At 40.5% G+C, this 25189-nt stretch overlaps 1 protein-coding gene across 1 annotated transcript in view; it reads right to left on the bottom strand.

Annotated features, from left to right (window-relative positions):
* The window catches only part of LOC126253344 (WW domain-binding protein 2), a 146131-nt gene that overhangs the window by 37829 nt on the left and 83113 nt on the right, over positions 1–25189 (bottom strand). The window contains exon 6 of the mRNA XM_049954611.1: positions 18229–18314. Within this exon, the coding sequence (XP_049810568.1) occupies positions 18229–18314 (86 nt within the window). The remainder of the gene's footprint in view (positions 1–18228; positions 18315–25189) is intronic.

The following is a 25189-nucleotide window of genomic DNA, read 5'->3' as shown; positions in this document are numbered from 1 at the left end:
TGAGAGGGGGGAAAGGACATAACAGAGGCAAAGGTTGAATTCATGAAGAAGTTTGTCATATTTCTGACAAGCTCAGTGTAAGATAAACAGTCAAGGGACTTTTATTCCTGTATCATCTTTTCTTTCTTATGTTTGTTGTTGTTGTGGTCTTCAGTCCTGAGACTGGTTTGATGCAGCTCTCCATGCTACTCTATCCTGTGCAAGCTTCTTCATCTCCCAGTACCTACTGCAACCTACATCCTTCTGAATCTGCTTAGTGTATGCATCTCTTGGTCTCCCCCTACGATTTTTACCCTCCACGCTGCCCTCCAATACTAAATTGGTGATCCCTTGATGCCTCAGAACATGTCCTACCAACCGATCCCTTCTTCTGGTCAAGTTGTGCCACAAACTCCTCTTCTCCCCAATCCTATTCAGTACCTCCTCATTAGTTATGTGATCTACCCATCTAATCTTCAGCATTCTTCTGTAGCACCACATTTCGAAAGCTTCTATTCTCTTCTTGTCCATACTAGTTATTGTCCATGTTTCACTTCCATACATGGCTACACTCCATACAAATACATTCAGAAAAGACTTCCTGACACTTAAATCTATACTCGATGTTAACAAATTTCTCTTCTTCAGAAACGCTTTCCTTGCCATTGCCAGTCTACATTTTATATCCTCTCTACTTCGTCCATCATCAGTTATTTTGCTCCCCAAATAGCAAAACTCCTTTACTACTTTAAGTGTCTCATTTCCTAATCTAATACCTTCAACATCACCCGACTTAATTCGACTACATTCCATTATCCTCGTTTTGCTTTTGTTGATGTTCATCTTATACCCTCCTTTCAAGACACTGTCCATTCCGTTCAACTGCTCTTCCAAGTCCTTTGCTGTCTCTGACAGAATTACAATGTCATCGGCGAACCTCAAAGTTTTTATTTCTTCTCCATGGATTTTAATTCCTACTCCGAATTTTTCTTTTGTTTCCTTTACTGCTTGCTCAATATACAGATTGAATAACATCGGGGAGAGGCTACAACCCTGTCTTACTCCCTTCCCAACCACTGCTTCCCTTTCATGCCCCTCGACTCTTATAACCGCCATCTGGTTTCTGTACAAATTGTAAATAGCCTTTCGCTCCCTGTATTTTACCCCTGCCACCTTTAGAATTTGAAAGAGAGTATTCCAGTCAACATTGTCAAAAGCTTTCTCTAAGTCTACAAATGCTAGAAACGTAGGTTTGCCTTTCCTTAATCTTTCTTCTAAGATAAGTCGTAAGGTCAGTATTGCCTCACGTGTTCCAGTATTTCTACGGAATCCAAACTGATCTTCCCCGAGGTCGGCTTCTACTAGTTTTTCCATTCGTCTGTAAAGAATTCGAGTTAGTATTTTGCAGCTGTGGCTTATTAAACTGATTGTCCGGTAATTCTCACATCTGTCAACACCTGCTTTCTTTGGAATTGGAATTATTATATTCTTCTTGAAGTCTGAGGGTATTTCGCCTGTTTCATACATCTTGCTTACCAGATGGTAGAGTTTCGTCAGGGCTGGCTCTCCCAAAGCCGTCAGTAGTTCCAATGGAATGTTGTCTACTCCGGGGGCCTTGTTTCGACTCAGGTCTTTCAGTGCTCTGTCAAACTCTTCACGCAGTATCGTATCTCCCATTTCATCTTCATCTACATCCTCTTCTTTCTTATAAGGTGGGCAATCTGGTGAGCGTGGAGAGTGATGGTCATGACAATTAACACGCAGGAGCGGAGAATACAGGGGATCCCCTAATAGAGTGGGTGTCTATAGTCACACATAGAGGGTCCAGCATAAAGTGGGAAGTTATATGACCAAAACACTGGCATTCATAGCACTGCATAGGCTTAGGTACATAAGGCCTAATCCTAAGTCAGACGAAACCTGCCATGATGTGGTCAGACAATGTTGGGTGGCGGGACACAGGGCTTCATGTCACAACCAAAACACACAACCTTGACCTTCTCTGGGAGAGTATCTCCCTCAAATGACAGAATAAAGGCACTGGGGTTGGTGCAATTGCCCTTATGACATTTTTGAACATGCCGAAAAAATATGAATGCCCTGTCGCTCCAGATTGGCCTGGATTTCCTCATCAGTTCGAAGGATGACGTCTCTATGAAAAATGACCCCCTGAACCATATTCAAATACCTGTGAGAAGTAATGGACACCGAGATGTTACTAAGATGATCATTAGCACGAAGGGCTACAGACTGGGTGGCAAAAGAAGTTTTGATCAACAGTGAACCCAATTGCATCTTACTGAGAAAATCCACTTTGCCAAACTTGTCTTTGGTATTTTCCACAAAAAGTAACAGCTTTGTGGCAGTGAATGTGTCCCTGTCTAACCTAGGGCAGACCTGGTAGTGGGGAAAGTATTTCACCCTAAGCCAGTGAGCATGGCTCTCCTCCCGGTGTATAGCCAGGGAAGGGAAGGCCACAAAGTCATAAGAAGCAGCAATAAATGATCCATTACCAGACCAAAGGGACAGCCGTAGAAGGATGGCCAGTTTTATGGAGCTTGATAAGTTTCATATGCAAAGCACTTGCCCTGATACCAACCACTCTGATCAGGGCTCTTCCCAGGGGCACCACCCAGCCACAGTAAGGGTTGTCTGGCATGACAGCCATTGCCAGGAGTTCTGATGCTCCAGTATCACAAGCAGCCACTTCTAGACATACATGGAGAGGCAACAGCTCAAGTATCTGAAGTGTGATCCCTGTGTTGTCAGAGACCATAGCCAAATCAGTACATAACAGCTCCACCACGCGGGGTAGTTACAGTGCTGGTGATATGCTGGGTGGAGATGGGCTACGGTGTAGAAGGAAGAGGTGTAGGAAGAAGGGATGAGAGATCTGTGCCATAGAAGGCACGGAGGGAGTTCTTCCTCAAATGGCAGAGAGAAAATTTAGAAGTGTTGGTCAAACCCCAAAGTGGGCCAAAAACACCAAAACTAAAGGTTGTTGTTGTTGGGGTCTTCAGTCCAGAGACTCGTTTGATGCAGCTCTCCATGCTACTCTATACTGCGCAAGCTGCTTCATCTCCCAGTACCTACTGCAACCTACATCCTTCTGAATCTGCTTAGTGTATTCATCTCTTGGTCTCCCTCTACGATTTTTACCCTCCACGCTGTCCTCCAATACTAAATTGGTGATCCCTTGATGCCTCAGAACATGTCCTACCAACCGATCCCTTCTTCTGGTCAAGTTGAGCCACAAACTCCTCCCCAACTCTATTCAATACCTCCTCATTAGTTATGTGATCTACCCATCAAATCTTTAGCATTCTTCTGTAGCACATTTCAAAAGCTTCTATTCTCTTCTTGTCCAAACTATGTATCGTCCATGTTTCACTTCCATACATGGCTACATTCCATACAAATACTTTCAGAAACGACTTCCAGACACTTAAATCTATACTCGATGTTAACAAATTTCTCTTCAGAAACGCTTTCCTTGCCATTGCCAGTCTACATATTATATCTTCTCTACTTCGACCATCATCAGTTATTTTGCTCCCCAAACAGCAAAACTCCTTTACTACTTTTAGTGTCTCATTTCTTAATCTAATTCCCTCAGCATCACCCGAGTTAACTCAGTTACATTCCATTATCCTCGTTTTGTTTTTGTTGATGTTCATCTTATATCCTCCTCTCAAGACACTGTCCATTCCGTTCAACTGCTCATCCAAGTCCTTTGCTGTCTCTGACAGAATTACAATGTCGTCGGCGAACCTCAAAGTTTTTATTTCTTCTCCATGGATTTTAATACCTACTCCGAATTTTTCTTTTGTTTCCTTTACTGCTTGCTCAATATACAGATTGAATAACATCGGGGAGAGGCTACAACCCTGTCTCACTCCCTTCCCAACCACTGCTTCCCTTTCATGCCCCTCGACTCCTATAACTGCCATCTGGTTTCTGTACAAATTGTAAATAGCCTTTCACTCCCTGTATTTTATCCCAGCCACCTTCAGAATTTGAAAGAGAGTATTCCAGTCAACATTGTCAAAAGCTTTCTCTAAGTCTACAAATGCTAGAAACGTAGGTTTGCCTTTCCTTAATCTTTCTTCTAAAGTAAGTCGTAAGGTCAGAATTGCCTCACGTGTTCCAATATTTCTACGGCATCCAAACTGATCTTCCCCGAGATCGGCTTCTACCAGTTTTTCCATTCATCTGTAAAGAATTCGTGTTAGTATTTTGCAGCTGTGACTTATTAAACTAATAGTTCGGTAATTTTCACATCTGTCAACACCTGCTTTCTTTGGAATTGGAATTATTATATTCTTCTTGAAGTCTGAGGGTATTTCGCCTGTCTCATACATCTTGCTCAGCAGATGGTAGAGTTTTGTCAGGACTGGCTCTCCCAAGGCAGTCAGTAGTTCTAATGGAATGTTGTCTACTCCCGGGGCCTTGTTTAGACTCAGGTCTTTCAGTGCTCTGTCAAACTCTTCACGCAGTATCGTATCTCCCATTTCATCTTCATCTACATCCTCTTCCACTTCCATTATATTGTCCTCAAATACATCGCCCTTGTATAGACCCTCTATATACTCCTTCCACCTTTCTGCTTTCCCTTCTTTGCTTAGAACTGGGTTCCCATCTGAGCTCTTGATATTCATACAAGTGTTTCCCTTTTTTCGAAAGGTCTCTTTAATTTTCCTGTAGGCAGTATCTATCTTACCCCTAGTGAGATAAGCCTCTACATTCTTACATTTGGCCTCTAGCCATCCCTGCTTAGCCATTTTGCACTTCCTGTCGCTCTCATTTTTGAGACGTTTGTATTCCTTTTTGCCTGCTTCATTTATTGCATTTTTATATTTTCTCCTTTCATCAATTACTTTCAATATTTCTTCTGTTACCCAGGGATTTCTACTAGCCCTCGTCTTTTTACGTACTTTATCCTCTGCTGCCTTTACTACTTCACCCCTCAAAGCTACCCATTCTTCTTCTACTGTACTTCTTTACCTCATTTCTGTCAATTGTTCCCTTATGCTCTCCCTGAAACTCTCTACAACCTCTGGTTTAGTTAGTTTATCCAGATCCCATCTCCTCAAATTCCCACCTTTTTGCAGTTTCTTCAGTTTTAATCTACAGTTCATAACCAATAGATTGTGGTCAGAGTCCACATCTGCCCCTGGAAATGTCTTACAATTTAAAACCTGGTTCCTAAATCTCTGTCTTACCATTATATAATCTATCTGCTACCTTCTAGTATCTCCAGGATTCTTCCAGGTATACAACCTTCTTTCATGATTCTTGAACCAAGTGTTAGCTATGATTAAGTTATGCTCTGAGCAAAATTCTACCAGACAGCTGCCTCTTTGATTTCTTACCCCCAATCAATATTCACCTATTATGTTTCCATCTCTCCCTTTTCCTACTCTCGAATTCCAGTCACCCATGACTATTAAATTTTCGTCTCCCTTCACTACCTGAATAATTTCTTTTATCTCATCATACATTTCATCAATTTCTTCATCATCTGCAGAGCTAGTTGGCATATAAACTTGTGCTACTGTAGTATGCGTGGGCTTCATGTCTATCTTGGCCACAATAATGCGTTCACTATGCTGTTTGTAGTAGCTTACCCACACTCCTAGTTTTTTATTCATTATTAAACCTTCTCCAGCATTTCTCTTAGTATTTGATTTTGTATTGATGACCCTGTATTCACCTGACCAAAAGTCTTGTTCCTCCTGCCACCAAACATCACTAATTCCTACTATATCCAACTTTAATCTATCCATTTCCTTTTTTAAATTTTCTAACCTACCTGCCCAATTAAGGGATCTGACATTTCACGCTCCAATCCGTAGAATGCCAGTTTTCTTTCTCCTGATAACGACGTCCTCTTGAGTATTCCCTCCCCGGAGATCCGAATGGGGGGACTATTTTACCTCCGGAATATTTTAACCAAGAGGACGCCATCATCATTTAACCATACAGTAAAGTTGCATGCCCCTGGGAAAAATTATGGCTGTAGTTTCCCCTTGCTTTCAGCCGTTCGCAGCACCAGCACAGCAAGGCCGTTTTGGTTAGTGTTACAAGGCCAGGTCAGTCAATCATCCAGACTTTTGCCCCTGCAACTACTGAAAAGGCTGCTCCCCTCTTCAGGAACCACACGTTTGTCTGGCCTCTCAGCAGATACCCTTCCGTTGTGGTTGCACCTATGGTACAGCCATCTGTATCGCTGAGGCACGCAAGCCTTCCCACCAACAGTAAGGTCCATGGTTCATGGGGGGAATGAAAAAGTAAAGGCAAGGGGTACAAAAATGCAAGGAATACAAATGAGCGACATCGGTTTTTATCGATTGGGGTCTGTAGATTGGATGTCTGGTTCATTTTCCTTCTGGTCGTTGGCTGGTGCTTTTCTGGTGTGTAATGTTTGTGAGGCAGGCGAGTGCAGAACAGACTGTCACAGAAGGAAGAAGGAAGTCAGTTGGTGGAAACATGTGTTGTCGTGCTGTGATGGTCACTGTCTTGAATAATTCACTCTGAGGGAACCAATGCAATGGAACTGACTTTGATTATAATTAGCTGATTCTGGTGTGCTGGAAGGACACCCCTTTCCTTTAGAGTTGTGCTGTGTGATCTAGTTTGGCGGCGTTAGCAGGCTCTGTTGTTACTGCCCTGCCCTACATGATTCTTCCTCAAGTTGAGAATTTATGCTTTCCAGTAAGTTTGGATTCGCTGTGTGGTCTCTGTCACTCACAGAAAGTGTCTGAACCTGCCCACTTCAGTGTTAGCTGAGTGCCCTAAGTTGCTTTCCTGAAACATAGTTGTGATCCTGAGGTGTGATGTTGTGGCAATAGTTTTTTACTGTTTGGTTTTAAGACACCTCCAGCAGCAGAGTTATTTTCACCATGGTGAAACCTCTCCCTTAATAGTATTTCTCCTTGCCAAATGATGCCTAACACTACTCTCACCGTCTGTGCAAGCAGTGGGAATGTGATGGCAGTCGCAGGTGCTATTAGTGTTGTCATGAACATTTAGATAAATATGCTCTTTTAATCATAGTTTAGATTCTGATCTGACAAGATCTATTAGTATAATGGGTGCACTGACACCGAGCTGTGAAATTTTCTGTGTTGGCGTGCTTGAGTACTTTAAGGCGAGATTCCTTATCTGGTTCTTGGAGCCTGATTTGGTCTGCAGGCTGTCATGTACTAGCATCTGAACATTCTATTATTAATAGAACCAGGATTTCACCCACAAGTGAGGTTAAACATTGTTATTTAAAATCTACTTTGTTAATCATTAATCATCATTTCCCGGTGGCTGTTGTACCTCATTCCGAATAGCTTGTTCAGGCATCATCTTGTAGCATGACACTTATTTTATGAGCACACTGCTGTTGCTTGATGGGTCAGCTACTGTTTCTGCAGTCTATGTGTGCAACTGGCCTGGCCTGACAAGGGTAAGTGCACTTGTGGCAAAATATTACTGGCTGGCATTAGGAATTTGCTGCTGCTGGTGTGAAGCTGCTCTACAGCATGGTGACTGCTGCTTAAGTTCTCTCTTCACTGGTTTACGTGGGCTTAAAGCTTTCCAGATTTTGCGTATCGTTTGCCTTTTGGTTCTGCTTTCTTTTGGTGCCATGCCTTTCTATATTAAGTTTTCCCTAGCCAGATGGACCATTTGTTGGTCCTTTTATTTGCTGCAATGTGTCAGCTCTCTCAAAGTTTCTGTTAAATACTGGTATGCAATTTAAAACTATTCTGTTACCTCAGGACATTTAAATTTGTTTAAACATATTTTATAAGCTTGTGCTCATCATCATTACAGTTGACTTTTAAAAATCTTGTTTTAAATTTGTTAGGTCTCTTTAACGACTGTTTTAAATTTTGGTCTGTAATTTAAAACCATCCTGTTAGCTTGAACATTTAAATTTGTTTAAACATTTTACCTGTTACTAAATTTGTGATAGTCATTGTTACATTTGACCTTCAAAATTTTGCTTTAAATTTGTCAGGTCTCTTAAAGCACCATATAAAATCTTCAGTGTGTAATCTAAAACCATTGTGTTAGCCTGGGACAGTTCAGGTGTCCTATTTGTTTAAACTTTTTGTTATCGGTGTTAAATTGGTTAAGCCATTGCGCTCCTTTGCACTTAAAGCATTTCACTCGCTGGTTTAGGAACTGCCGATTTCTAAAAGATTATTTAATTGTGCTTTATTATTGTTACTTTTTTAAAAAATTGTTTAATAACCGTGAATCACTCAGCAAATAATGAAAGTTATCATAACCTGGAGCCTGGCACTTCCTTGAATTCCTGTTAACCTGACTTGCTGGAGTTTACAGAAAACCAGGTGGATAGCCAGGTCGGCATAGTAAACAGAGAGGGAATGAGGGGGCACTGGAGAAAGAGCAAAGACAGGGAGAGAAGGGCATGGAGAAGCAAATGCAGCTCAGGAAGGAAGAATGGGATGCAATAGCTCGAGGCCCTGTGGGCGCCACACACAAACTCACGAAAGAACCATGAGCCCCTGGGAGGAGATGAAACAGTGAAGACATCAGAGGATCAAATAAGCAAAACGACAAAGCCCTGTAGAAAACATGAGATAATGAATTCAATTGATGAAAAGAGGAAACATAAAATTCAGCAAAACAAGCAGGCAAAAGCACGCACAGATGTCTAAACACTAAATCTGACAAACTGTAGAATGGTTAAGCAAGATTGGAAGAGAACACATACAAGGTTGTGGAAGTATGCACAACAAGAGGGAAAGGTAGACACCACTGACAGAAAGTTAAAGATATCACTGGAGAAGAGAGAAGCAGCTGTAAGAACATCAAATGCTCAAATGGAGAACCAGAACTAAGCAAGAAGGAAGAGGTGGAATGAATATACAGGGTGAAGTGAAGTTCTCACACTCAGGCTTCGCAGCGTGAATCCTCACATGCCAGTGATAAAAATATGTCTGTCACAAAATTTTGTCCAGCGAGCAAAAGGCTGTTAAAGAGTGGCAATCTGGCAACACTGTAACCACATGTACGGTAACTACCTCTGTCAGCACGTATTAGTAATGGTGTACAGTTGGTGCAGTGAATAGAGTTTTGGTTTAGCATGCAGGAGGTCGAGGGTTCGATCCTGGGTTCGGGTGCATTTTTTTTTATTTGCTAATTTCATTCTTACTTTACATAATGTAATATACACCCATTCTTAGGTCACATGTATCCTAAATTTACAACATTTTGTAATGCTGAACATAACAAATACATGGTTAGACAAATAAGAAACAGACAGTTGAAACAAATGACCTGTCATAGGACAGAATAACTATAAAAACAATATTAATTCTGAGATGCTAAACATGATAGAACAGTACAATAACACAACATCTACTTGTCATTTATACTACATGTAATATGAGCGCTTAGATGTCACACATTAGCAACCAGTGACAATAATAATGTCCATATTAATGACCGCATGGCCTTCACAACTGAATACGCTGTCCTCAGAACAACAAATGCTCAAAGTGGCCTCGCTGCACATCCAAACATTGCGCAACGCGCCAGATCATAAAGCTCTGGACCCTTTGCAGCAAAGCTGCATCCACAGTAACAAGAGCAGCATGAACACGCGCAACCAATTCTTCCACATTTGTCGGCAGAGTAGAGTACACGTGCTCCTTCAGGTGTCCCCACAGGAAGAAATCCAGGAGATTTAGGTCAGGTGAACATGGTTGCTATACAACTGGACCTCTATGTCAGAGACATTTTCCTGGAAATGTTCTGTTCAAATACTATCACACGTTAATTCTAGAGTGTGGAGGTGCACCATAATGTTGGAATCTTATCCACTGCCGAACATGTAGTGGAACATCTTCCAGCGCATCAAGCAGATAGTTTGAGAGGAAAACATGATACCTTCATGCTGTCAACCGGTCAGGCAACAAACACCTGTCGCCCAATATTCCAGCCCAGACGTTGATACCAAAGCAAACTTGATATCCACGATCACAGGTGACATGTGGGTTAACCTCATACCAATGGTGGGCATTGTGCATTTTAAAGACACCCTCATGAGTGATTGCTTCTTCATCCGGCCATATTACAGTATTCACGAAGTCATCACTGGCTTCCTGTTGTTATCGGAACCATTCACAGAATTGCATCCGCTGATGGCGATCTGCAGGATGCAGGTGTTGCGTGAAAGCATAATGGTAGGGGTGCAGCCCGTGCTCGTCCAGCATGTTAACAACCGTGTCTTACGAGAAAAGCAGCTGCTTTGCTACACTGCGTGTACTTCGCTGAGGTAGGACCTCCAGAATAGCTTCCCCACTAGCTGGAGTAATGCAAGTCCGTGGATGACCTCTGTCACGCAATGATGGAAGGAGAGAACCTGACTCCCGGAGGCGCAGCTCCAGATGATGAAACAAATTTTTCTTTGCATAGTGTCGACGATGATATCTAGCAGCATGTTCATGAGCAGCAACACCAGCCTGGTTATCAGATACACCAAGGACCAGAAGCATATCCACATATTCATCGTCTGTGTACGCAATATGTCTGCCACACTGGTTTAGAGGTTTACAATATGAAAATTCGGTACATGTACACATGTACATTGAAGTCTGTCATGGGCGTGTTACTCCACTCGCACCTAGGCCCAGTCGGGTGGACAGCACATACAGAATAAACACACCGTCAGTCCTGCGCACTGTTCCAGCTAATGCACATTACCCTCTGACAGATATTGTTCTGCACGATTCATGCCAACACCACTAATTGCGAAATGTTCGATTTCGAATTACACAGTTTCCCTAACGGTAATAGACGTGATGTTTCCACAATCCCATTGATAGAATAATAATAATAATAATAATAATAATAATAATAATAATGCATTGAGATATTTACTAAACTCAATGCTGAAAGGCATAATTAGTGGGACCATGGCGATAACACATACAAATAGTAACCAAGTTTGGACATTATTCGCAAAGCACATTGCTAATCCCAATGGTAACGTAAGGCCCTACCAAAAGGTAATGGACCTGAACGCGACAAGATTAATGGTTGGTATTAATCTATGGGACCATTGGAGGAGGGTGCAAAGAAAACAGGTTTCGCATCTAGTAGATGAAGTGGTGCGAATAAATTCATGCCCGCGATGGGGAAAGGGCTTCTTTCAAAGCTGATCACTCTTCTGTTTCTACAATTGTAGTATGTAAGTGTAAATGTTTTCTAGAGGACATGCTGCAATTGCTGTTGACGATTAAGATGCCAGAAACCATACCACCTGGACTACTTTTATCAAATAAAAAACATATGCCTCAATCCAGGATCGAACCATCGACCTCCTGCATGGTAACCCCAAACCCTAACCACACGTAATGTGTGCTGACAGAGATAGTTACACTACATATGTTTACAGTGTTGCCAGATTGCCACTCTTAAACGTCCTTTTTCTGCTGAATGTACTCACTGGAAGAAATTTTGAGAGACATTTTTTTACTGCTGGCATGTGAAGAGTCGCACTGCGAAGATAGAGTGCGTGAATTTCACTGCACCCTGTATAGGGCTATACAAGGAAATGAATTATATGACATCTTAGTAGAAAGGGAAGGGGAAGTAAATGAAAATGAGATGATAGATGTAAGTACATAATATTCCCCCAGAATTACTGAAGTCCTTGGCAGAGTATGCTATGACAACACTATTCCACTTAGTGTGCAAGATGTATGTGACACACAAAACACCTGTAATTTCGATTCCAAATAAGGCAAGTGCCGACAGCTGTGAATAATACGGAACTATCAGTTTCATAACTCATGGCTGCAAAATACTGACAAGAATCATTTACAGAGTAATGGAAAAATGGATAAAGCTGACCTCAGGAAAGATCAGTTTGGGTACTGGAAAATGTAGGACATAGTATGGCAATGATGGTCCATTGACTTATGAGACAGTCTTGATGGAAAGTAAACCTACATTTATAGTATTTGTAGATTCAGACTGCAGTTATAAGAGTTGAAGGACTTTAAATGGAAGCTATAGTTGAAAAGTAAGTGAAAAAGAGTTGTAGCCTATCCACAATGTTATCCAATCTGCAAATTGAAGACACATTAAAGGAAATGGAGGAGAAATATGAAAATAGAATTAAAATTCAAGTTTGCCAGCAACACAGGTATACAATCGCGCGCTCACACACACACACACACACACACACAATCGCGCGCTCTCACACACACACACACACACACACACACACACACACACACACACACACACCTATCCGCACATATACAGACACAAGCAGACATTTGTAAAGGCAAAGAGTTTTTGCCTTTACAAATGTCTGCTTGTGTCTGTATATGTGCTGATGGATGTGTGTGTGTGTGTGTGTGTGTGAGAGTGTGTGTGTGTGAGAGTGTGAGAGTGTGTGCGCGCGCGCGCGCGCGCGATTGTATACCTGTCCTTTTTTTCCCCCTAAGGTAAGTCTTTCTGCTCCCGGGATTGGAATGACTCCTTACCCTCTCCCTTAAAACCCACATCCTTTCGTCTTTCCCTCTCCTTCCCGCTTTCCTGACGAAGCAACCGTTGGTTGCGAAAGCTTGAATTTTGTGTCTGTGTATGTGTGTCTATCAACATGCCAACGCATCTTTGTGTGTGTGTGTATATATATATATATATATATATATATATATATATATATATATATAACAGAGGGAAACATTCCACGTGGAAAAAGTATATCTAAAAAGAAAGATGATGAGACTTACCAAACAAAAGCGCTGGCAGGTCGATAGACACACAAACAAACACAAATATACACACAAAATTCAAGCTTTCGCAACAAACTGTTGCCTCATCAGGAAAGAGGGAAGGAGAGGGAAAGACGAAAGGATGTGGGTTTTAAGGGAGAGGGTAAGGAGTCATTCCAATCCCGGGAGCGGAAAGACTTACCTTAGGGGGAAAAAAGGACAGGTATACACTCGCACACACACACATATCCATCCACACATACAGACACAAGCAGACATTCTGCTTGTGTCTGTATGTGTGGATGGATATGTGTGTGTGTGCGAGTGTATACCTGTCCTTTTTTCCCCCTAAGGTAAGTCTTTCCGCTCCCGGGATTGGAATGACTCCTTACCCTCTCCCTTAAAACCCACATCCTTTCGTCTTTCCCTCTCCTTCCCTCTTTCCTGATGAGGCAACAGTTTGTTGCGAAAGCTTGAATTTTGTGTGTATATTTGTGTTTGTTTGTGTGTCTATCGACCTGCCAGCGCTTTTGTTTGGTAAGTCTCATCATCTTTCTTTTTAGATATATATATATATATATATATATATATATATATGGTCTTTAAATATGTCTGCTTGTGTCTGTATATGTGTGGATGGATATGTGTGTGTGTGTGCGCGCGAGTGTATACCTGTCCTTTTTCCCCCCTAAGGTAAGTCTTTCCGCTCCCGGGATTGGAATGACTCCTTACCCTCTCCCTTAAAACCCACATCCTTTCGTCTTTCCCTCTCCTTCCCTCTTTCCTGATGAGGCAACAGTTTGTTGCGAAAGCTTGAATTTTGTGTGTATGTTTGTGTTTGTTTGTGTGTCTATTGACGTGCCAGCGCTTTCGTTTGGTAAGTCACATCATCTCTGTTTTTTGATATATAAAATTAATGAATTTAAATTTTATTTATATATTAACACAATCTTCTTGTCATAAGGCTATGGAAACTTTAAACATTAGTGTAAAAATCTTCGTAGACACATTTTGAATCATAGTCAAGCAGGAATTGTACTTTCAAATTACTTTTTGGTGTACGTGAGATAAGGACTGGCACACCACAGTAGATAGGAGTTCCACACTAGCCTTTAATATGAGTGGACATGTTATCGAGTGCTGGGCATTCATTCATGATTAATATGAAGAGGCTAATACGTACATGGTACATACCACTAGGGTTCACACAAAATAATGTAGTAGTTGCACAGAAACACATACTTGCTCTGAACACTGGGTTTTTCTGAAGTGGCAGCTGCCTCAGTTGACTATCTACCAACCTACACACTTCAAGTGTTCTCATTGCTATCTCTTCACTACATAACATGGCACTGCAGTATTTATGCATTATACAATGCCGTTAAATTAATGTAGGAATAGGCAAATGCAAAAGCAATAATCATTTTAAAAAGTGTGCTTTTCTTTTTTCCAGTTGCACAATAAAGGAAATAGAGGGGGATGGAGAAAATGGAGAAAACATAACTGCCTGTACTTCCCATGGATTCACTACTTCCAAAAGTTTGCGAAAGAATGAGAATTTTTTGTTGTTGGTAATATTGCCAAACAGGTTGTCAGTGAGCTGACAATGTTCACCTCTTTTCTTTACTTTATGATATCAGTATCCTAGGAAGAGACTGTCTCCTACACTTGATTTTTTTTTAACCCTTTTAGTGTTACAAGATTTTCTTCTGGGAATGTGTGGTTGTTTTGCTTTGATTGAACCTTCTGCATGCGACTATTTCGTTTTTGGTACTCTAGTGAGAAACTACTGAATTTGAATGCCTATATATATCAAATTGTTGGTCATACTGACTTTATATATATATAAAAAAACAAAGATGATGTGACTTACCAAATGAAAGTGCTGGCAGGTCGACAGACACACAAACAAACACAAACATACACACAAAATTCAAGCTTTCGCAACAAACTGTTGCCTCATCAGGAAAGAGGGAAGGAGAGGGAAAGACGAAAGGATGTGGGTTTTAAGGGAGAGGGTAAGGAGTCATTCCAATCCCGGGAGCGGAAAGACTTACCTTAGGGGGAAAAAAGGACGGGTATACACTCGCACACACACGCACATATCCGTGGCTGGATGAATGTGTGTGTGTGTGTGTGTGTGTGTGTGTGTGTGTGTGTAAGCTTCAGCTGTCAAATTGCACCACCCCCATCACACAACGATGGTTGTTCAAGCCAGAGACCCCAACACTACCTGTGTCTCCTATGTCTTCACAAATACGACCCAACTTATTTAGTGCATACTCTACTCGAGAATATCCATGCTAAATAAGTGAGTGAGTGAGGATTCACATATTGACAAAACCGGAGGAGCTGGTGGCAAGTACAACACCACCACAGCTACAGTACTATAGTGGCAGAATGATGCAGTTCATTACAACCTGCTTTCTGCCTTTTGTCCTGGTTGCTATGTTTCTTTGACCAAGATATTGCTATGTCATGTGAGATGGTGATTTAGACCAGCTTTGCAAATACCTGTGCTCACTGAATGTTGTTTACGAGAAAATGCTTCAGTAAGTTGTCTTTTTTATGTTCATATGTTTTGTGTGTGTATTTTGAGAGGTTCAATTTTATATAGTTTATAAGCTTTCTTATGTGACATATGACAATAACAGAATCAAATGTGTGCAGCTGCACTGCAGTATCAAGTAGTGGCAACAACTCATGATATCGCTCTTTAAGAGAGATCTCTACGACATTAACACATTCGCTCTTTTGTTACACAAATATTGTAAAGAAACCATTTTTGGCAAATACTTCATGATAAAATAGCTTATTACCTTAGGCAGCTATTCTGCTACAAAGTCTTTTCTGGAGGTATTTGTGTGGAGCATAACCTTATACAGAAATGAAACATGGGCAATAACAGTTCAGACAAGAAAAGAATACAAGCTTTTGCAACGTGGTGATAAACTCTTGCTGAGGATTAGATGGGTAGACCGAGTAACTAATGACAAAATACTGAAGTGAATTGGAGAAAAAAAAAATTATGTCACAAGTAGAATAAAGAAGGGACCAGCTCACAGGACACATTCTGGGGTATCAAGGAATTATCTACATGGTAATGTTGTGTGTGTGTGTGTGTGTGTGTGTGTGTGTGTGTGTGTGTGAGAGAGAGAGAGAGAGAGAGAGAGAGAGAGAGAGAGAGAGAGATTTATGAAACTTGTGCTTGTTTTAGTTAGGCACTGATAAGTACACAAACTTTTTATATCTTAATATATGTTTAACTTTCATTATTAAAATTTACATTTTATCTTTTGTTTTAACAACTGAAGTAACAGCTTATTAAAGCCTTCACCCTTATTCCTCATCATGCCTAAAGTCAATGCTGAAAATTTACTTTACCAATCTCCTTAACCCCAGAACTATTCGTAACACATTAACAACTACAGCCATTGAGGAATGACTATTTCTTTTTGTCAGACTTTATGGAGCTTATCTGTTGGAATGGACCAGCTATTTTAATTTCCAATTCTCTTTCTTTACTTTCACTGTATGCATTACAGCACAAAGCAGCATTCCCCCCCCCCCCCCCCCCCCCTGTTAAGATTACAGTATTGGCTCAAGGACCATATGAACTGATTTCTCCTCTCAGCAAATTCTACAAAAATCTACTGAAAAAAATCACTGATACACCACATTGTGATGATATTACACTTTGTTCCTATTTCCAAATAATCTTAAAATGTTGCAAAAATTTTCAAAATTCAGTCACATGTTCAGATGGACTGCCTTCATCCAGCACACGAATGATAGACTAACTTGACTATGGCAAGCTCAGTACCAGAACACCCTGTGGTGCTCACCCGACACCATAAACTTAGTGAGGGAGTGCTGTAGCAAGACAGTGGATTCTCATTCTGGAGCAAGACAGAGCAAAACCCATTCTGGCCATCCATATTTGGGTTTCCCATGATATCTATATATTGCTTACTATGAACACCAGGGTGGTTCTTTGAAGAGGACACATCCAATTTCTGTCCGAGTCCGAGTGCACGCTCCATCTCTGTGTTGTTGATGGAAAAAATCGAGTCAAACTTACAAAAAACTCAACAGTATAAACCCACTTATCAGTATGACACTGCATCCCCTCTGGCGTGGACACATGTACTGATTCCACAAGGAAGGGTATCATAAAACATTGTATTCTCTTGAGACAAGCTTGCTCACAACAGTTGCACCTGGTTCTTGATATACTGGATACTGACACTGACATATAGTTGATGTCTGAGCTGATCCTGCACATGCTCTACCAGGGACAGATCTACAGATCTTGCTGGCCACAGAAGTATTATGTTCTTGCTGTACCATTGCGCCATTAGTTTCCTTAATCACTAGCAGTCACACCCTGAAATTATACCCAATGACTCCTCATACCACAATACCAGGAGTAAAACCACTGTCTCCAAAACATTGGAAGTATTTGATTTCTTCCCAGATCACCATGATACTCACCGACAATGGTCATCTGGGATAAGAGAGAACAGTGTTCGTCGTTTAACATAATGTGACACCACTGAACACCATCCCATACTTCCTGGTCACGACATCACTCCAAACACAGCTATTTATGTTACTCGGTTAATGACATGGAACAGTAATTCCCTAGTCCAGCAGGCTGCTCATCTCTGGCCAATGGCACAGTATGACACAGACTGTTGTTCTTGGATGGCAGGCATAATGTGAAGGGCTTATGATGTGCTTGCTCCACAATATGACGAGCATCCCTTGTCATAGTTAGATGTGGTCAATCAAAACCTTTACAATAATCAACTCTGCCAGGTACTAATGATACTATCTCATGTGAGTACGTGCTATCTCCGTGTCCTTCACAGCAATGACTCGACATCTGACACTGTTTATGCCCCTCATACACCTTATCAGGCCTGGTAACAACATTAAACATGAACAATACCAATGCACTCTTGTGGGCACCCACTTGTCACAGAGAATTCCAACTCTAATGACGATGGTGTGGTGTGTACAAAGTTCAGTGATATCTGACCATGTCTTCTGGGTGCTGCACTTTTCTTTTCTTTTTGTGGGGATGCTATGGTAGAATTTTCAAAGCTCTGGTACTTAACATCTACAGCCGAAGCTGACATGTGCAAACTACACCAAAAGATAAAGCAGGATCCCGAAAATTGCAAAAACTGGCAAATAAAATCACATTCCAACTTACTGAGGGGTGGACCAATCATAGACATATGTTTTGCACACAGGTTGACCTCCTAAGTTATCAATAGCAAATGCTCTTGCAATAGGCAATGACCACACAAAGTTTTACTTTGTACTCTTTAGACCTTTCAAAATCTCTTCTTCCCTGTGCTACATTCGAACTATTCTAGGCTCTAAAGAAGTGATACTGAAGCCCAGTTTTTAATACACAACAAAAAGCCACTCTAAATGATGTTACATGTATATAAACTGCTATTCTGTATCCATTTATCATACTTACATAATACGCAGGAGGTGGCACGTACGCACACTGTGGTCGATTTGGATCATAATAGGCACTCTGAGCTGCTTCTGCTGCTTTGGCATCTGGAACCGTACAGTATTAAGTAAACGTTTATTTAAATCCCAAGTGAAATAATAACATGCACATGTCATAACTGTGTTAAAAACAGCCACAAGAATCATCTAAAACACACTTCAAAAATAAATCACAAAAATCACAGCAGGTGCTACTACAAAGTTCTACAATTATCTCAAAGTTTCATTTTTCACAAGGTAATTGCCCGATTTCAGATACTGATAACCTAATTAGTTTATCTAGAAATAATTTTTATGATTAGATAGGCATAATTTGAGGACTGGTACAAACACATGAAAGTAAAATTTGGAGTGAACTCTTAAGCAATTTTGACCAAACAATATATCCAGAATTAATTTTCACCTCCGCAGTGGAATGTACAGCGATCTGAAACTTTTTAGCAAATTAAAACTGTTTGCTAGATACGGACTCATACCTGGGACCTTTGCCCTTTGCAGGTAAGAGCTCTACTACCTGAGCTATCCAAACAACTCATGACCCATCCCTCACAACTTTACTTCCAGCAGTACTTCATCTCCTACATTCCAAACTTTACAGAAGTTTCCTGAATACCTAGCAGGACTAGCAGAACTGGAAGAAAGGATACTGCAGAGATATGTCTTAGCCACAGCTTTCAGTATAGTTTCTGGAATGAATTTTCACTCTGCAATGGAGTGTGTGGGGATCTGAAACTTCCTGGCAGATTAAAACTGTTTTCCAGACTGGGACTCGAAGCTGGGATAGCTACCGTATTTACTCAAATGTAAGCCACACCTTTTTTTCCAGTTTTTGTAATCCAAAAAACTGCCTGCGGCTTAGAATCGAGTGCAAAGTAAGTGAAAGTTCTGAAAAATGTTGGGAGGTGCCACCACAACTAACTTCTGCCATCGAATATATGAAGCACTACACAGGCATGTCTTGCAGACACAAAGATAAATACTGGCGACAAAACCTCTGTGTCGGTAAATAAATTAAAAAAAGGGTAGAAGACGAGCTTTTTTCTCTGCCCCGAGTTTTGACCACTGCATTTTCATACATCATCCAACTAAGTAAATAGAAATTCCGTATTGTTCATCTTTGAGTGTAGCAGCCTTTCAAATATTCGTAGCAACAAAAATAAATTTCTTTACACAAAAATACCAACAATGCACAAGGCTTTAGGACTGTTTCACAAGTTGATACACTGGGGCTCATTAAGATTTCACATATCGGCATCTATTGCTTCGTGGAATTTTGTGAAGTGCTTGTTGGTGTTAGTGAATCATAATGAAGCGCTTTCATTATAGTGCCAAATTCAAGAGGGGAGTTATTTATTTTGCGGAACAAAGTTCTAATCATGATGCAGGTCTGTGATACGGGATTGATGAGAGCAACGTCAGGCGATGGCGAGTGCAGAGACAAATTATTTGAATGTTCAAGTAGCAGGAAAGCGTTTAGTGGGCTAAAGTGTGGCCGATATCATGCACTAGAAGTGATTTTAAATGAGTTTGTTAAGAACAGTGTCAGAAATTTTTGCCTGTGAACGCCGAAATTTTAAAAATTAAGGCACATGAAATTGTTAGAGAGCAAAAAATCGAAAATTTTAAGGCTAGTTGCAGCTGGATTGATCTGTTTATGAAGCGCTGGGGTTTTTCACTTCAGAGGCGAATTTCAGTTGCACAGAAGCTGCCGAAAAATTATGAAGAAAAACTTGTGGAATTTCAGCGCTTCACAATTAGGCGGCACACAGAAAAGCAATACCTTCTTGGTCAGATAGTAAATGCTGACCAAACTCCCATATATTTTGACACACTGTCAAATTATACGGTTGACGCCAAAGGAATGTAAGACATAAGTGTTCTTACATCAGGGAGTGAAAAACAGTGGATGTCCGTTGTGCTTGCTTGCACAGCAAATGGGACATAAATTACCCCCATTCATAGTTTTCAAGCGAAATACTTTACCAAAATCTGAAGTGTTTCCAAAAACAGTAATCGAATGAGCAAACGAAACTGGGTGGTTTTCGGAGGACATGGTGCTGGAATGTATTAGGCGTGTGTGGAATCTTCCTGGCGCAATGCTTGGTTTACGCAGTCTGCTGGTATTAGATGCGTACGCAGGCCATACAACACCTGCAGTAAAGCGAAAATTAGAGGAAAGCAAAATGGACTTGGCCATAATTCCAGGCGGGATGACGTCAATTCGGCAACCACTTGACGTCTGTTTGAATAAATCATTTAAGGACAAGCTTAAATGCATGTATACACAGACTGGCTTTCAAAAAGCGACAGACAACTGACACCAACAGGACATGTAAAACACGAAAGTTTGTTGCAAGTGTGCTAATGGATTTATGATGCATGGAAGTGTGTTCCAAAGCAGACTGTGCAACAAGCATTTGAAAAATGTTCGATATTCAATGCACTAGATGGTACGGAGGACAATGGTCTGTATGAAGAACTGAGCAACAAAGAATCAAGTGATAGTGATTCAGAATCATGACTGATATTTTAAACATTTTGTAAAAAATGTATTACAAACCTAATAAAATTTTGTTTTAAATATCAGCATTTAATTTCTAAGTTATTTTCATTCTTATTTTATAAGTGTTGCTCCTCTGCATTGCACAGGATAGAAAAGCGTGGAAAGCTGCATCAAACCAGTCTATGGACTGAGACGACAACACCACCACACACTGCATTTGAAGTCATCACTAAAAATCTACAACGAAAATCTGCCTGGCAAGAGTGTTTGGGATGTATGTCAATATGGGCAACTCTATGTTCTGAATTGTTTCCTACCTGTGACAACGGATGGTTGCAAATAGGAACTTTTATGAATCACATGCAGTATTCTCTTCACCCTAAGAATAATAAATCTAAGATGACTAATTTCTGTGCAGAATGTAATGTACTAAAGAGGCGTCTGAAAAGATTTTCAAACGGAGAAAAATTTCCCTAAACTCTCGTTCAGAACATCATCTATCATACACAGTCTATTATTTGGTTCTTGTTGATCATAATCAAAGAAAGCAGCAGTGCAAGTAACAACAAATAGCAGTCTCTTGCAATTGTTTCGCTAATGAGACAATTCCTCTCTTTTTTTGATTGTAAGCAGCAGTAGCGCGCACAAAAACAAGTCATGCCGCGAGAGGCGACAGGTCGTAAACACTCATTATCAGAATGCGACAAACAATGCATGAGACAGTACAATACCGTATTTTCAGCTTAGAGTGATGTAAACATCTATAATAAAGAGAACAGCATTTATCAGATCAAAGCAAAATAAGCAATTGATTCAAATCAGATGAAGCAAGCAAAAACAGAAGGGTACCTGTATAAATACGGACAGAGCGCCAGACACATAGCAATGGCTACCTCGTAAAGTTTAACTGCTAAGCTTACGACTCGAACCAAACTACTGTAACTGTATCTTCATCCATTCGGCCTCAACTGTGTCTCATGTTACAATGGACCAACTTTGTTTCGATTTAGAGGTGCGGTCTAAAACTTTTCTCCCCCCTTGAATTTCAAGTCTCAAATTTCAGTTGCGGCTTAGATTCGGGAATTTTTTTTTCCCTTTATTTTGAGTCTCATTTTTCAGGTGTGGCTTAGATTCATGTAACTATTGTGAGTAAATAGTGCACTTGCCTATGAAAACCAAAGGTCCCACGTTCTGGCACACAGTTTTAATCTGGCAGGAAGTTTCACATCCCCACACACTCCATTGCAGAGTGAAAATTCATTGCAGAAACAATACTGAAGACTGTGGCTAAGCCATATCTCTGCAGTATCCTTTCAAATCAGGACACACGCTGCTGCAGAGTGAAAATACAGTTTGGAAACAAAGCAATGGCCAAGACACGTCTCCGCAATATTGTTTTTGTAGGAATGCTAGCCCACTAGTTATGTAGGAGAACTTCTGTGAAGTTTGGAAAGTGGGAGATAAGGTACTGGCAGAAATAAAGTAGACCATGAACCATGTTTCCATAGCTCAGTCAGCAAAGCACTTGCCTGAGAAAGGTAAAGGTCCCAGGTTCGAGTTCCAGTTGGGCATACAGTTTCAATTTCCCAGGAACTTTTGAAACAATATACCTCAGTTAAAACTCCTCATTTCCCTCTTCTCTGTAAACATCTCACTTCTCCTAAAAACTTCCTATTTCAAAAGTTGTTCATAGTCAAATCTCATCTTCCAAAATGTTTGATTCTAAACTAATCATTATCTCCAAAATTCACTTGCTCAGTTTTGTAGCCTTGCCAATTATTCAACCTAGAAAATTTGAATTTTTCAGCCATTTTTGGTGGGCTCTGTGAATCTCTGCAGGAGTATACTTACTATTGTAATTTCGTGCCCACTACTTTCCTATTATAAATCAAAAGATAAAAGCCAGTTTTAATAATTATTCATACATTCCTCTATAAGTAGACATACAGGAAAATGCTTCAGCAGTTCACAGAAGTCATTCACAATATCAACATCCCTGAGTAACTATTACAATCAGATCTTGCTTTGCCATCGAAATGTGGTTATTTGTGTGTCATTAGAAGTCATTCAGTTGCTATTATCTGCAGTGACTATGTAAATGAACACAAATTCACATTACGTGTGGATTAGAATTGGACAGTGAAAGTGTTCGACAAACATGTTGCCCTATCAAGCCATATGAAACATAAGATGCTGATTTGTAAAACTGCCGAAATAATTTATTGCAAGCTTATCAGAGATAAATTATTGGTATCCATAGATGCAAAAAGTTTGCAACTCTTATAGTATTGTGTTTGTCATGTAAGAAACTGATCATTAAAACTAAATTACAGCAAGAAGCAAGACATCAATGAGCAGCAGCACTACTTTCAAGGTACTATCCATATCAGTATGCTTACAAACCAAGATAATTCTCCACAGGCAAGCAATCTGATTAGATGCTGCTTGTGAGGGACAGTGTCAAAAGCCTTCTGGAAATCTAGAAATATGGAATTAACTTGATAATGTCCCCTGTCTATATCACTCATTAATATCTGTGAATAAAGAGCCAGTTGTATTCCATGCCAGTTGTGTATTAATAGGCTGTTTTCTTCTAGGTACTTTATAATGTTTGAAACCAGTATGTCTACAAATCAGCGGACTACCACCATTTTCTTTCTTGTGTACTGATGTGACCTGTGCAATTTTCCAATTATTAGGTACAGATATTATGAGTGGTTTTATATGACTGGTAGAAATGGAGCTATTTCATCAACATACTTTGTAACGTGCCCAGTTGGTGTTCAATGTGGACCTGGAGATGATTTTTTAAGTGACTTAAGTTGCTTCATTACACTGATGGTATCTACTTTAAGTTACTCATGTTGGCAGTTATTCTTAATTCAATTTCGGGAATATTTACTGCTGCTTCTTTGGTGAAAAAATTTCAGAAAACTATTTTTAGTGGCACTATCACTGGTGTCATTAACATTGCTACTGAGCAATGAAAGTATTGACTGTGTCTAGTCACTGGAGAACTTTCCATATGACCAGATTTTGAGACAAGAGTTTCCTAGTGGAAACTATTAACAGACTCCCGCCCTGAAGTTCAATCTCAGTTTTATAAAACATTGCCTATCTTTGAAAGTTTGGTTCTTTTAAATCTGGCAAGCTTTTTTTTTTTTTTTTTTTTTTTTTCGTAACTGTGTCCTGACCTGTTTTGTGTACCCAGGGGGATCTATCTTGTTTCTGATTAATTTACTTGGTATAACACTCAATTGCAGTCAACACTATTTCTCTGAATTTAAGTCATGTATGGCCAACACACAGTTAGGAAGAAATGGAGCCTCTTTCTTAAAAAGGGGTCGAGTGAATTTTAATCTGCTTTTTTAGATACTATTGATTTTATTTTAGGTGGGTTTGGATGTTACAATATTCCACCTTGCTACAGCAACCTTGTGGTCACTAATACCTGTATGCTTCATGATACTCCCTATTTCCACAGCATTATTTGTTTCTACAGGTAAGATATGTTATCGCAGCCATTTACATTTTGAGTGGGTTCCTAATATACTACTGGTATGTGTGTGCCAGCTGGTTGAATGGAATCACTGCTGTAAGAAGGGCCAATGTGGAGACATGACAGGATGGCCAAAAGGGTCTATTATGTCTGGATATGCCTATGACTTCTCTGTGAATTAAACTGCGCAATTTATTTGTGTCAGCTGTTCAAAGTGCCTACAATGAGTGGCGTAACACTAGTTGCCACGAAAACAGTTTAACAACAGTGGTCATAAAAATAATTTGACTGACAGGGAGCAGAGATAAATGTTTCAAAACCGACAGCAATTGCTACTGCCAGTGAATGCGAGAGGTGGCAATCTGCATAGGAGGATACAAATGGCATGGAATGGGTACTGAAGTAACTAGTTAGTACAGTTTGTGAGTACTCACAGTTCCTGTTTCTCAACAGCTATTGATGTGGGTAAATAGCTGCTTGCTGTGCACTGCTTCAATTTATGTCCAATTTACATCTTCCTATCCAGATCAGCTCCTCTGAACTGCTCTGGTGGGAATTGTCTGCCCAGCAACTCATCCCCTGCCCTGTCAATTTGATATTGCTGCCATTACAATTGACATCCTTCTGCCTGAGCGAACTTTCTTACCCACTCCTCTGCCTGTACATCTCCCCTCTTCCTGTTGATGCTACCATTTCATTTCCTTTCCTTTCCATATAAGCAGCTTTTTGTCCCAGGAACTGTTTCTAAATAATCAAAGAGAGAGAGAGAGAGAGAGAGAGAGAGAGAGAGAGAGAGAGAGAGAGAGGGGGGGGGGGGGGGGGGGGGAGTGCGAACAGGCTGAAATGAAGACTGATGGTATTCCATGAGATTTGAAAATCAACAATTTGGCGCTGACTGTATGAGTAGAAAGCATGTCTGAT

This window comes from Schistocerca nitens, chromosome 4 (assembly GCF_023898315.1).
Source record: "Schistocerca nitens isolate TAMUIC-IGC-003100 chromosome 4, iqSchNite1.1, whole genome shotgun sequence".
In the NCBI taxonomy this organism is placed as follows: domain Eukaryota; kingdom Metazoa; phylum Arthropoda; class Insecta; order Orthoptera; family Acrididae; genus Schistocerca; species Schistocerca nitens.
This window is presented reverse-complemented; position numbering and strand designations above follow the sequence as displayed.